This window comes from Numida meleagris, chromosome 7 (assembly GCF_002078875.1).
Source record: "Numida meleagris isolate 19003 breed g44 Domestic line chromosome 7, NumMel1.0, whole genome shotgun sequence".
In the NCBI taxonomy this organism is placed as follows: domain Eukaryota; kingdom Metazoa; phylum Chordata; class Aves; order Galliformes; family Numididae; genus Numida; species Numida meleagris.
Window position 1 is genome coordinate 16166027 of NC_034415.1, and position 15116 is coordinate 16181142.

General features: G+C 37.6%; 1 protein-coding gene across 5 annotated transcripts in view; it reads left to right on the forward strand.

Annotated features, from left to right (window-relative positions):
- COL24A1 (collagen type XXIV alpha 1 chain) overlaps positions 1–15116 on the forward strand; it is a 122066-nt gene that overhangs the window by 51229 nt on the left and 55721 nt on the right. For all 5 annotated transcript variants that reach the window (XM_021405130.1, XM_021405132.1, XM_021405131.1 and 2 more), the window contains exons 20-24: positions 2715–2768; positions 7169–7222; positions 8704–8748; positions 13173–13226; positions 13969–14013. In XM_021405130.1, the coding sequence (XP_021260805.1) occupies positions 2715–2768; positions 7169–7222; positions 8704–8748; positions 13173–13226; positions 13969–14013 (252 nt within the window). The remainder of the gene's footprint in view (positions 1–2714; positions 2769–7168; positions 7223–8703; positions 8749–13172; positions 13227–13968; positions 14014–15116) is intronic.

The following is a 15116-nucleotide window of genomic DNA, read 5'->3' on the forward strand; positions in this document are numbered from 1 at the left end:
AGGAAAAAAAAATGTTTCTGCCCTTTCAAAATGACAACATCAAGCTTTTTTAAGAAAAAAATTGATTTATTGAATTGTCTCTCTGGATAGCATGTCCTTTCAGAAGAAGAAAAAGCATTTATTTGAGAATGCAAAATTGTGGCTCTCACTTTCTCAGTTCAGAGAGAGATTGCGGTTTAAGCAGAAATCTTTCTTTGGTAATTTGATAATAAGTAGTACTAAAGCTCCACTGAAGCTTCTTGCTGAAGATCGGTAGCAGCATCCGGTCAATATTGCTTCTGAAAATTCATTCTAAATATTCATTCAAATGAAACACAGCATGCTGTTGGATGAAATTGTTTCCAAGCAGGAACATTTGTCAACCGAAGAGAGATTTTTGCTCTTTGTTGCTCTTGCGCCAGAACTCACATCCCCATCCCACTGAGAGCTGCTGGGAAGCTGGAGGGTGCGATGCTGGTAAATGTCACGTGGAAACCGCTTGGAATGAGCGGGATTCTGCAAATGCAAGAGAATTCCTTGGAGTGGTAAGGGAATGTGATTTCCAAATGTTTGATATTCTGCTTCCATTTAGCAGCAGAACAGGAAAACAAACAAAAGAAAAGCAACAGTATTTGCAGATTCATCATCTCTGTGAGAACTGATTTCAGTACAGAAACACATGCCCTAACTCAGTAGCAGCCTGTTCATATTTGCATTGTTTTTAACTAAGCATTTTGTAGATAAACTAACATTTATTGATCTCATTTAATTTATTTCTGAAATTAATTTTGTATTTAAACGATTTAGCACAAAAAGCAACTTCCACAGTGGGATTAAACTAGCTTTGTGTTCAGACAGGCGATCGCTGTAGTTATTTTCTGACACTCTTTCTAGTATAATTAAACCAAGTGAACTCTTAAGTGCTTTGCTGGCAAAAGGCCACCTCTGCAGCAAGATTTTGAAAATAATTTGTAGCCTGCCAGCTGTCAGGGTTCTGGCTGATGGCAAGTCCAGAGCCTACCCTTTCACTTGATATTATGACATCTAGGGGAGGTTAAGTTTTGTTCTTAGTAGTCTGTGCAGAAAACTGTGTTGCAGCTGGCAAATGTACGTTGATCTCCCAGCTCCTGTGTAGCTATGTCTGCAGCTATTATCTGTAAATCAGCAAATTTTAACTATGGAAAGGTGTATCTCGTGGTGTATTTCAGATAAGTCTTCACTGTATTTCAGTAGACAAGCCTTCCCAGCATTTTTTATTAAAAAAAAAAACAACCAAAAAACAGAAACAAAAAAACCTCCTCTTTCAAACTGTTTAAAAATCTTGAGTGATTCAATGATGAAAGTATCAGAGTGCCTTTGTCACAGCTAAGTGCCACCTAGAGGCATGTAGGAGTTGTTGCACAGCTCGAGCAGCTGCTTTATGGCAAAAAAGAAATGACCAACACGAAGCTTTGTGAAATGCTATGTTAGGGTTGTTCCAGTTGCTCTGAACGTTCAGCTCAGTTCTTTTTTTAGTGTTTAGTGGGTTTGCTTTATGACTAGTTTGTATTCAACTTTTAATACTAAGGTGTTTGATTTTTTTAAAATAAATTTTAATTGTGTTTCATGTTTTATATGTTTGTGTTTGATTTAACATATAAAGCACCTAAAAAAATTTTTATCCTGTCCATATCTTTACTTATAACTCTTTCTCTGTACTGTTAAGAACAAGTTATAAAAAAAAAAAATGGAAGAGACTTCTGCAAATAGAAAGTGATTTACTAAGTGTTATTTATGATGGTGTAGCAGTTCTGCTGTTCTAGTTGAGAGTGAAGAGATGTATTTTTTTTTCCAAACTTATTACTTTTCTGTGATTTCTTTTAAATTTGAGTTGTCTTTTTTTGTTTAGTGTTTTCTCTTTTGAGATGTGGGTTTTTTTTTCCGTGTTATTTATTTAAGCCAATTATGAATAATCATTAGAAATGATTATTATCTTTATTTGAAGTTCAGTTGTTCTGGAAGAATAGAGTATGGCTAACTGTTATCTACCTAGAGAGGCAATTTTTAGATCTCTTTCACAGTTAGAGAACCTAAAAGAGTGTCTGTCGATTCTTTAATGATACCCTCTTACTCGATTCATTTCCTTTACATGTACAGGTTTTCTTTACCAACAGCTGAACCTACACCAAACAGTATTTCACAAAAGCTAATTCCAAATAAAGCTGCATGCCAGTGGCCTTCATTTACTGCCAGCCAGACCTGGATTAGCTCCTGCTGGTTTGGAGGCAAAAGGCTTTTTGCTGTGTTCTTAATCTTGCAGTGATCTTGTCCTTAAAGTGAGGCCAAGGATTAAAGGGCTACACCTGCTGTTTAAGCTTATTTTAAAAAGTTTTTTAAAGTTGAATTTGTGAATACAGGACCAACCTGGTATTGGCTATTTTGTGAGTATTTTGTGTATCAAGACCAGTCCAATGGTTTTACCATAAACATTGTTTAGTGGTTAAAAAGTTTCATGTTAAGAGAATTGAAACCCATACTGACATCCACTAAAATGAGTTTAATGAAAGCTGTCTGAAATCTGTCAGTTTTCCAAGCCCTTTGAAAGTGCTTAATGGATTTTGACATTTTGGGAATGGTAAAACAAATTTAGTTCTTTTTTCTACAATTCAGATTTGTTAAATGAATGGACAGAATCAAAACATGCATGTTGGAAACATTCCTAGGCTATAAATCATTTGTCTGTCTGATTTATTTAGGGTTTTCCAGGAGATATTGGAGTACCTGGATTAAATGGCCCTGAAGGTCCCAAGGTAAGACAATGAAAAGTTGTTCACATTTACAGTTAACCAGTATAAATTAATGAGGAAAAGGTCTGAGAGATGGAAATCAGCATTATGAGAAGAAAATCTTATTGTCAAAATGCAAATACTTTGCCTCAGGTGTTTGTATGAAGAAGTTAATCTTATGTTTACTGGTGTCTGCACAGTTAGGAGGGTAGTAACTGTGTTACACGGAGACTTCTAGTGGCAAGATAAATGCAAGAAAATTTAGAGAAAGCGCTGCGTAGCTAGGAAGTAGTGTGTATTTCACCAATACTGAAAACTGTGTTTGTCAAAGGCATGCAGACCATTATAGTCTCACTTGTCTCATACAGACTTTTTAACAAATTTTGGAATAAATAATAGCTAAAGATACAGAGAAAGAAGATAAAAGTAATGTACCAGTTTAAATAATTTAGAGTTACTTAGAAGACTAACGTTTTAGTCTAAGTTTAGCAATAATTCATACAGAGAGGTTTAAGTGAAGCTTTGGATAAGAACACATACGGGAAGTTCTTATTTAAAATGAGAAAGACAGAGGTGAGTACAGCTGATAGAAATGCTGATGGATCTGAAATTAACCCAAAGGGAGGTAATTGCTTAGGCTGCTTATTATTGAGAGTACCAATGAAGTTTCTCACTCAGTATCCTTGGACTATCCTGAGGTAATGTTTTCATCAATAAATTGCACAAGTATGCTGGAATTAAATTTGTATATCTAACAAAGTTGAGCACTTTCAGATAATCTTAAAAACTGCATTAGTACCAATTCATCCCACTAGTGCTACTTCAGACTGATGTGTGCTGGGATTAAAACAATAAATCCTACTGTAAACTTAAAGCTTTGCAGCTGGCAGTAAGAGAAAAGGCACTGCCAGATCTCCTTGAAAGGAAAGCATGATAAGGCTGTTAAAACCAAAGTGAAATTCTAGAATGCATGAGGAAGGGTGTCATGATAATGCTACTGTACAAAGCACAAGAAGACTTTAAGTAGTACACAGAGTTCTGGGGATTTGTACTCCAGGAGGACACAGTCAAATGGGAATAGATGCAGAAAAGATTACTTGAATGACTTTATTCTGAACAGCAGTTTGTTTATCCTACCAAAACGAAGGGCCCTTTTGAGCTTTGTAAGCACAGCAAAGGGCAGAAATTGTGGGGAGACCAAAGAACTATGCAGGACCAAGGGCATGAACTGCTTGGTTCAAGGACAAAAAGTACTAAAGTTGTCCATGAATAAAGAGGCAATTTCTCATCAGCAGAGTTGTGAAATTCTGTGGCAGATTGCTTAAGACAACATAGTACGGGAAACTGCAAAAGGTTTAAGGATATAGTTTTATTTGAACCTGGAAAATGGTAACAATCACTCCATGACGAAATTCATCATGCCTTGAGAATGAGCATCTCAAATAATGCACTCGCCAAAGCCATAACCAATCTTTTCTGCTTCTCATGGCTTTGATCTGTGTCAGAAACCTTGTCCCAAAAGAACCCAGACAGAATTTAGAAGGAAGTCTGAAAAAACATTATTTGATGCAGTGAAAGGGAGAAGTTAAAATACATTTCTAGAGGCAGACATAAACTTTCTTTCATCCTGATTTATTTGTTTGCTAACTTGTTTGTGTAATGTTAATAGCCTTCCTTGTATGAATGATTATCAGACCACTGGGTGGTAATTGTTCCCATGTTACTGAGAACGGTGAATTATCAAGCTACTTCGTAGTATGATGAAAGATTGTGTACAGGATCTAGGGGAGATAGGGCAAAAGGAAAACAACAGCTCTTGAACTACAGATCAAATTTAATCCTCCATGTGGACACATGAATTCTCTGAGATCTTATCCCTGCTGGCCAGTTTCTCCATTAACTGAGATTACACAATTCCATATTATATCCAAAGTGTTACATTGGATATTTTTGATTGAATTGGTTTGATATTTAACACATACATTACCAATCGATTCATTTTCCACCTAAATATCAATTAAAACATTTTCTAAAAGGTAGCCAATAATGTTTATTTCAGTATGACTTCCAGTAATGGAGAAATTACATGGCTGAATGGGATTCAGTGGTCTCCAGCATGTTTGTTCTTAGAGACAAAAAGCTTAGACAGCCTGCTCTAATCAGGAAGATTTGATGGCTTACATTTGAGATGGAAGATTACCAAACTGGAAAAATTCTTAAATGACTCCTAATGCTATGGGAGAAAGGCTGCACACTGGAAATGTTTGGCTGTCAGGATTTCCAGCTGTCTTGTGTTGACTGTTGTTTAAAAAAAAAAAAAAATCCTCCAACTCTTTTATTTTTAGAATTGTTTTCACTGTGTTGTGCTTTTCTGCATGTTTTTGTTTATGCTTCCTCAGAAGCAATAACCATTTTAAAAGCTAAGAAGGCAAGATAAACTCTATATCTCAGTAGCTGGCAAGGGGGAACTTTGGCCTCTTGTTGGAAAGTTTAAGCTCTATAAGTGTGATCAGCCATCTCTAAATACCAGTAGAACTTCTGGAGTATGAATTTTCCCAAAATTACTGCAGTAATCAGCAAATCTGACGTCCTGAAAATAATGTTCAAAGGCTTTATTATGTAATTTGCTCTATAGCACATTACTCAGCTTGGAAACAATATTTTAGAAGATGTTTGATCTTGATCCATTGCTTATTTAAAAAAAAAAGTTAAGAAGTTCTGAAATAATTTAGCTTGCTTCTTATGTTATTCTTCTAAGAATTTATGGTCTGTAACTGTGAAAAGTAAGAGGAAAAGGCAGAGCATGGTGACTCCAGCTGTAGATTTTCCAGTAATTTGTGTTGTACTGTGGAAGTAGTTGAGAACTTCTGTCTTCTGCTCATTTATGTTTGCTTGGATAACACTTAATAAAAGAGGCTAATTAGGAGTTCCACCAGTTTTTTAGGAGGTGGTCATCTAAAAAATTGTCTGCATATGTATATTATATATAGACACACACAAACACACACGTGTGTATGTGTATACACACACATACATACGAAATAGGATACCCCCATTTGCTGACTGCCTGAATTTTTTCCAGATGCTTTGGCACATGTCTAATGACTACCTTCAATTTCTGTTTGTTGTCTAAAACCTCAAAGGGGAGATGGAAATTTCCTTTAGTCCTAGTACCAATTTTTAAGTCTGGGACTTTTTTTCCACATCCAGTTTAGTGCAGTGTAAGGGCTCATATAGTGGCAGTGCTGCTGACATTTTCATGGTGTAATTGCGTTGTACTGAAAATCATCTCTCTTAAAATGCTTTGCTATTAGAATATAACAACAATTTCTTGACTTACTACACACGAATACCGCTTATGTAGTGCTCCTAAAAGCCTTCCTGTCACTTCTGATGTAGTATGTCAAACATCATACATTCTCCACCTGAGTCTTCCCTAGACTGGTGGTGATCTATGGACCTTGAAGTAGCCAATTCCATTTTCTTTTCTGTTCTAGTTTGCGTGCTAACTGTTACTGGAGCAATGCCTGCACCTTCAGTCTAGACTTCAGCTTCATTTGTAAGAAATGAATAAGTCTTACACTTGGAACTTTCACATCATCACTTCCTTCGGAGATTAATCATCACTCTCTTGAAGGGTGGATTCTTTCTTCTCCTTGCTTTATCTCAAGTTGTTAATCTTTGCTTCCCAGAACATTAATAACATTACAGTAAACATTACACAGAGATTAAAAAATGTTGACGTCTGCCAGGTCAAGTGCTTTACCGGGTTATTACCTATGCAATTTGGATGAGTGAGATTTTTAACACACTGCTGGCCATTAGTTGATTTTAACAAAGTTTTGAAAATGTTGCTGTAGCAGTCATAAAAAAAATCAAGAGTTGGCAAGCCAAGGTCCTTTATCTCTGGGAAGCTGATTATAATCCTGAACGAAAAGTAAAGGCTGAAAATCAATCACAAGTAGTTTTGGACAGACAAGCTAGTAGTTAGAATTCACTTTCTAGTTTGTTTTCATTGCAGTGTTTTCATCAAATGCTAAATATTATCTAAATCAAAGGTTTATAAGAGTTTTGTCAGTTCTGCTTTAATCTTAGCATGATGGCATGCTTTGTCTCCAAAAAAAAAAAAAAAAAGAAAGATGTTTCTTCTGCAAGCTCCAATATTTTATTTCCATTTCAAAAAGTTTTAAAAAAATAGTTTCAGAAAATTCTGCATAGTTGATGTAAGAGAATCAATTTTCCAGCAGATATTAAAGTTGTGTTTCATATTCTCTTGGCTTCCTAATGGAAATGGACAAGACTACTTAATGACATCTGCCTACTCAGTTTTGTGTTTGTGTCCAGACTTTTAAGATGTGAGAAACTATAGCAGAGTGGTTGTTAGCTGATGTAAGATGTCACTGGTTTTTTTTTTGGTTGTTTAGGGACTTCTGGGTGACCGGGGATCTCCAGGGCCACAGGGCCCCAAAGGAGTTGAGGTAAGATGGAAAAACATTTAATCAGCAGATTGATTAAAAGGAAATGTTGTGTAAAGGAGGAAGATTAGAGAATAGTGGTTAGGTATTTATGGTATTACTGCGCAAGATTTCATTTTGCTTTTTTTGCTTTTTGACTGGGGCTGCAAAGAGGTTTTAGCAGTGTTACAGGATTGAGTATCCATTAAATTTACTTCAGTTTATTCAGTGATTTCAGTAAAGTCTCAGGGCCTGAGTCCTGAGTCTGACATGGTTCTCTTTGTTAAGTTGGGGAAACAGGACAGAGTTGCACGTGGAGATAGAAAGCAAACATGAATTTAGTTAAAATATCGTGGATACACTTAAGTAAACAGTGAGAACCCTATTAATTGAAGGGAAGGTAGGCAGCTGTTCATCTTACATGTTTATTAGGTACTCTTAATTTATCACAATACAAATGAAAACTCATGTATCTTTGGCAAAAAAAGTAGTTGTTGTAAGTAATTTAATCAATGAATCTGAGAGTAGACCTTTAGTTTTCTAAATAGCTTGCTTAGTTTATGTAGCCTGCTTAGATTATGTCCCAGTTCATTGCAGGTGAGTTGGGCTAGATGACCTTTAAAGGTCCCTTCGAACTCTGAGGATTCTGTGATTCTAAATTATGAGCTTTCATGACAGATACTAGATTACTAAAATCTAACCATGGCAAAATGTTCATTTAGTTAGAAGCCAGGAAGCTGTAGATAACATTTCTTAATTCCTTTGGTTCATTCTGTTTGTAATTGAAAAACTTGTGTACTACTTCTTCCGGAAGCTGGATAAAATCTTACACGTTGAAAGAATCAGAAAACTAAATGATAACAGCATGAATTCCTGGCATGGCATTGGTACAAATCCGTTCTTTAACTGTATAACGAATGAACCATGAAGAGTTAACACTGCAGTTCTCTATTATATATAGTTCTATCAGTGCATTGTGTGGCACAGACACTGTCATTTCTTCACCTTCACACCTGACAAGTCTGACCCCCTGGTCTCACTCCCTTCCCAAGAAATAAAGGATAAGCCCTGCCAAAATGGTTTGGCTAACTTGGCAACTGCACCATAGCCATATGGAAGAACAGAGCAGGAATGTTCCTGTTCTCATGGTTATGAATTGTCAAATGTTGCTAGAAGAGAGTAACCATAGTGCAGACATAGACGTTGACCCATCACTGTTGAGTCTCAGAACAGTGAAAATGTTGCTGTATCAGAGGGAATACGAACAGTTCGGCAGCCTTTCTGGCTGCCTCTGATGGTGATGTAGAGCATGGCCTTCTGGCTAATTAATTGAACTGTAGTCAGTTCAGTCTCTCAGTGTCTATGTCAGACTTAGACACATGCATACGCACATATGAAGCAAATGTAAGACGATATACTAAGTAAAAAATAGTTGTCTGCAGATTCTTTTTTTCTTGGCATCAAGATTATTGAAGTCCTGATTTTTTTACTTTTTTTTTTTTTAGGGAGAAGTAGGACCAGCTGGACCTATTGGCGCAGTCGGTCCAAGAGTAAGTAATTTTGTTATTGCAGACTATTATTCAGCAGAAGTTCTGGTTTAATAGATACATTTACTGTGGAAAAAAAAAGACTGTTTTAAAATAATAAATGCATAAATGTTTTAGGCAGAGATGGGAAAAGTATTTCCAAATCCAGGTTTTTGAAAGGAAACCACAACCATGGGGCACAAAGTAAAGCCTGTGAAAAGGAAAAGTTTATACCTTTGGCACAGATGGAACCACCATGTGCTTCTGAGGTCCTGAATGAGACACTCTGAATACTGAAAGTGGGGAAGAATCAGGCATGAGACTTAGCTTGCAGGGAATGATGTAAATGACGGATACTTTAAGAAATCATTCTCCAGCAGGTGTGGCTGGTAATTGCTGAGAGCAGTACTGTTGGATTATCACAGTGCTGTTTGGACTGCTGTTTTAACTTCACCAATCAGTTAGTTAGGAAAACATACTAACCTCTAAGCACTTTGGGGACTCTAAGCTTATTTTTAGAAAAATTCAAAGCTGCAATATTTCCCACTGCTCCCCACTTCTAGAGAGAATATATTCCTATGTTGTTTTTCCTGCTCCTTAATTCATCAAAATTGAGAATTCTCCTTCTGTTAGAGGTAATACTTAAAAGCATGTTTGCCACATGGAATAAGTAAAAGTAAAAATAATAAAATGAAAATAATACTTTTCAGCTGAGGAGATATACAAAAAATTGAACAAATTCAAATCACTCCATTTGATATTCAGTTCCATCTGTCTGAGCTCCTGTTGAGAGCCTGATGGAAATTTTTGTTTTGGCTGCATCATACCTTTAGTCTCCTTCTTGGGCAGTGTACCATGACTGGATGGCATCTCCCATGTTGTGCTGTGACAACGGGAAAGGTGCTGCTGCTGCGGGTGACCCATGGGTCATTAGTCTCCTGTCGTCATGTTGTCTGCATCGCTGTGTGTGCGCCGGCTGCTGTTGGCTGGTGGCAGAGTGACCCAAGAAGAAAACCAGAGAACAGAAATATTTTCATTTGGGTCAGTTGGACCAAAGTTAATTTGGAAATGTGTACACCATTGGTGTGCCTTATGGCTCCTTAGCTTCTCTCTCACAACAAGCTGCTGAGAGAAGAAGGTGTGGACCTGTGGTGGCCCAAGATTGCTATCTCCAGGCATCTTTGAGTAGCTTGCTGGCTAATGTTCCTCCTGAAATGAGAGGTAGGGGAAATGGGAATTTCTCTTGATGTGGAGCCCAGCTTGTTCTTCCCCTTGTCCCAGGGCCCATCTGTTCTTGCCTGAGTCCCACTGCTCCCTTTGGCTTGAGCCACCTCAAGGCCCCAGGCCACCGCCTTCTCAGTATCCCTCAGCACTGCTTCCACTGCTCAGCCTGCATCTGCCCTCCTGCCGGGAACACACACTGGAGGGTGTGAATTGCAGTCATGAAGTTGTTAAATCTCATATAGTGCTGTTGGATGCATCTGTCTTTTTACGTTACACTTGCTTGATTGCAATTGCACATTCATTTTGATTTACGTAGGCTTTATTTCCAGTATCCTTGAAGGGAGTTTCAAACACGTTTGAAAGTAAATGCTATTGAAGCTGTGTTGTTGTATTTGCCTTCAGTGTATTAATTAAGTATCCAAGGAGCAGGGGAGGTCTCTGAGAGGGCCCTGAAGAATTGATGGAGCCTTACTCAGGGCCCCAAAGCACCACCAGCTGTCAGCTCTGCCCTTCTGGGCAGATGTCCCTAACTTGTTTTAGCAGCCTCCAGGGGCTGGGGATTCCTCCTTCTCCCTGGCAATCTGCATTTTTTACACACAGTTTTCCTAATGTCTAGAAGTCTTGCCTGTCTTTCTTACTACAGCTTTCCTGTCCTACAGACCTATAGGCATGGTCAGTAGGTTACTCCTCTCTTCACCACCAATAATGCTCGCTAAACAATGTCCCTAAGTACTACATCTACCCTTTCCTTATTCTTACAAAAACTATTCTAGCTTTCTATTGTACAGTAACAAAGGCGATTTCTAGTTCTTCTGGAATCCATCTCCTCTACTCTGAGGGTTATAGCTAAAAACATTCAGCCCCAAAATCAAGTTTAGATGTGCACTAAGCAAGCAGCAATAGTTTTTCCTCCCTTTTGCTCTCCCTCCCCCACCTGCTCATTCCTAATGTTCACTTTTTAAAAAGACAATAATAATGAAAAATTTGCATGACACCAAAAACCTTTGGGACCCACCTAACAAATGCTGCCAGCAAAAGAGATCATTCTCTGTTGGAACAAGTGGCGAATAGGAACCTGTGCTCCAGGTTTCAGGTTGGAAAAGAATTTTCATGTCTAAAACAGCTGGATTTTGAACTGAATTTGGTCACAGGAGTTGATTTTCATTCAGGTCTTTCCAAACCTTCCCACCCCTATTACTCTAATGTTAAATAATTGCATTATCTTAAATGAATTCTTATTTTTAAAATAAGAATAAAGCTATGTTTTCTTAGTAATATTTGTCCTGTGAAAATGCATCAGATACAACATTAAATAAGTGACTGTGTTCATTGAATTCCCTCTGTCGACTTTTTCTCAAAGGCTATCTGAAAATGAACACTGTAACTGTCTGTTGTAGCTCAGCTCAGTGCAAGCACGTGTTCATAATTTTTTTTGTATCTTCATTGCTGGAGCAGAAAATGCCTTTGAAGTCCAACCAGAATGTTAAAGAGGTATTATGAGTTATTTTTTTCTGAGATACGTGCTTAAAACAAAAGCTGGTATTTATATAATCATCATTAGATGAGCAGTTCCTTCTGAAAACTGAGGAAAGTGCTCTCAAAGGTGCAGTATTTCCTGAAAGTGGCTCATTGCTTCCTGTAGGCTGAGAGCATGTGAAGAGCTTGTAGAGGGATGGGAAAGAAGTGATAATGAGATATTTATATTAAAATATCCAAGCCTGTATCAGTACATTGTGAGGTGAAAAGAAGCACAGGTGGATGCTGTTTCCTGAAAGGGAAGGGCAGAACTTTCAGTTAATAACTTAGGAAATGCGCATTTCCTTTGAGGTTTCACTGCCCTAGAAGAATGACTTGGAATGAAGAATGACCCCTGGAAGAATAACCTAGGGGTTAGCAAGTAGAAAATCAGCCATTGCTAGTCTGACCTTCCATCATGGCTTTTACTCCATGTGTAATTTACAGTTGCACTGCATTTCTGCTGAAAGCCAGATCTGTGCATTTCACATTGCTTTACCAGTGTGATCCTCTTGTTCCGTTTTATGATTGGCTTGCATCTGCCATGGGTCCTTCACTGGTCATACGTAATTGGGATGGTACAGCCAGGAAAGCTTTACAAGCTGTAACTGCAATTCAGTTCTGACAGAACTAAAGTCATCGAGGCCAGGCCATTAATGGTGGTCACTAGTTTTCTTTCTATAAATTCTATTTAAAATGTTCCTATGATACAGTCTGCTCACCATAAAGACCTTAACATTCTTTGCAGCAAATGAGTAAAATGGCATGTAGTAACCTGCAGAAGTGCATCACTTGTTCTTTGCTAACCATTATGGAAAGACGTGACTTGACTGCTCTGGGTCTCTCAGAACTTGTCTTCATGGTCTCTTCTCCCTGCATTCCTGATTGTGCCCCATTCTAATCCATTTGTCAAAACAAAAGCCTGTTCCTAACACAGTGAGATTTGTTGGAACTTGCAGGACAAAGTGAAATCACTCAGGCAGAGAGAGAGAAAAAAAACAGAAGAGAAAGAAGATTAATATGTGAAGTCTAGGACTGTATAGTTTTGATAATGTAATTAAAATAATAAAGAATTTCTCGAATGCCCTGAAACAAACACGCACATTGTGATCTGAAATACAGGCACAGAAAAGCCAGAGCAAAAGAGCAAGTTAGAAATGTCACATCCTTTTCTGAAGGAACTTGTTTGGCATCCCTTGCTTTGGTCACTTCTGATTCAGGACAACTGTATGGAAAGGAAAGCTATCATTACAGAGAGTCTGACTGCAGTTATCAGCCTGTTGTAAGAACAACATGGGTTTATGTCTGTTAGCTTCCTTTTAGCAGAAATTCACATATTCTTGATAAGGAATCATTAAAATGCTAAATTCATTTTCCTTCTCCAATTGTCAGACCTCCATGATCTCATTACTGATGGTCTCAAGATCCAGCCTCAGCCCACTTGACCTTTACTTTTGGACCAAGGCCTTTCCCTTGGAGCAGATGGGCAAAGTTTTTCTAGGCAGGGCTGTGCTGTTCAAATAACCAAATCTGTAGGTCATAGTTTAAATTGTGCAGGAAGTGAAGAATACCTGACTTAGGTTTATAAATGCACTGGATTCAAATGCAGGTACTAAGTATCACTAAACTGTTCTTTTTGAATATACATAGTTTGATAAGCACAGAAATTAGGGTGAAATGGAAATACTAATTCATTCTATTTATTTTAGGGAAAACCAGGACAGAAAGGTTATGTGGGTGACCCTGGACCAGAAGGCTTAAAGGTAAATGTTGCTTTTATGTGTGAAATAAACATATGTTTGGAGTATCAGCTGTTTACACGTATCCAGTGCAATGTACTGTGATGTGCGGTTGAAATGATGAGATTACACATGCTTCCATCTGAGCCAACAGTTCCTGAATCGCTGTTCATCAGGATGCTGGGGTTATCGTAGCACATAAACACTGAGCTTCCCCTTCCAAAATACATAGGAAAATGCTGTATGACATGCAGCATTATGAGGGAGAACAAAATTCTTCTAGTTTCAAGTATAGGATTTCTGGAAGGAAAAAAAACGTGTGTTAAAATAGAACTCAAATGGCAGACTTTCTAGTAAAATGTTTTGTAACAAAGTTAGAGATATCAATAGAGTGCACGGGTAGCATTTTACTTCTGAAGCAATTTTGAAATAATAAGGACAATCATATTTGTTAACAGGAAGATTTCAAAGAAAATTACATCATCCATTTATAGCATTTTCTGACTTACAGTGTTTAGTGAGCCCTTAATACACAGCTTTCATTTTTGTGGAGATTTTATAAATACTCTAGGATAAAGCTTACGTATTTTTTACAAAAATAAAATCAACTGACAACGTTTGTTTTTATTTTTCACCAGTTGCTTAATTTGAGTTTCTGAAGTTATAATTGGCTGCTGTAGTTTAGAAAATAAAGAGTCTGAATATATGCATATGAAAGAAATTACTTTTCTAATGAACTACCTCATCTGTTTTCCCCATATAACAGGGAGAACAAGGAGACCAAGGAAACATTGGAAAAACTGGTGAAGCAGTAAGCTGTACTCTCTTTCTGCTTTTATTTTCAATTCTGTATTCATTTGGGAGCGAATGAGTAACTAATTGCTGTAACTTTATGATTAATTTTGGTTTTCTTTCAAGCTGTAATATGTCAGGTTTACCTCTCTGGTCTTTCAGAATCGTCTTACTTAAAGAAATTTCCCAGTTAAAATATTTGCTGGAGTTGATTCTGGTGTGTTTTGTGTTTTTCGTAATGGGTTAAGTGAATATTATAGATAGTCATAGGGGTCTTCCAAAGTGTGTTAAAGTCAGGGAATGAGCAATCCTTTTCCAGTTAAATTATTTGAAAGGCTACGTTCAGCCTGAGATGTATTTTGCAGACTTGTTCTCCCTGCCCTCCATAAAATCACAGAGCTCAGGGTGACCTTGAGGTGACACGTAGCTATGTGCCTAGGCAGAATTGGTTATCTCCATATCGTTCCTGACAATTACTTGGCTAACCAGTTATTAAAAATCTCCAAGGACAAAGGCTCCATGACCTGCAGGCAGCCCAGGGCTTCTCACTCTTTGTTTTGAAGTTCCTCCAATTCAGTAATCTGATCCCCTTCTGCTTGAAACAGCATTTTACAAATGATAGCTGTTACTGTGTCCATCCTTCATTCTCTCCTTTTCAGGCTAAGCTGTCCCAACTCACTTAGCCTTTCATTTTTTCTAGCTAATTTAGGTCACCTTCTTGCTATCCTGTAGCCCGTTTCCAATTCATCTAGGCACCTTTGTTTCCAGCTTACTACCCAAACGGCTGAGTAGGAAGGAAAAACTGCCTCTTATGAGCCATAATTTTGTGTGTATATCTTAGTTTTTGCAATAGTTCACTTCATGATTCACAATCTCGAATCTTTTTTTTTTGTCAAGTTTTATCTTTCCTGGTTCTTTATTTTAGATGCTATTGTAGTTAATAACCACTTAAACGTGCTGCCTGGCAACTCTCCCTGCTGAATTCCATCTCATATCCTTCTGTAAAACTTCTCTGTGGGAAGTATGAATAAGTATCAGCTTTCCATGGCTCCTGACAGATTAGCTGTGGTTTTTTTTCCTACTACAGGTGCTTTGAAGCCCAAATAGCAGGTAGCATAAACA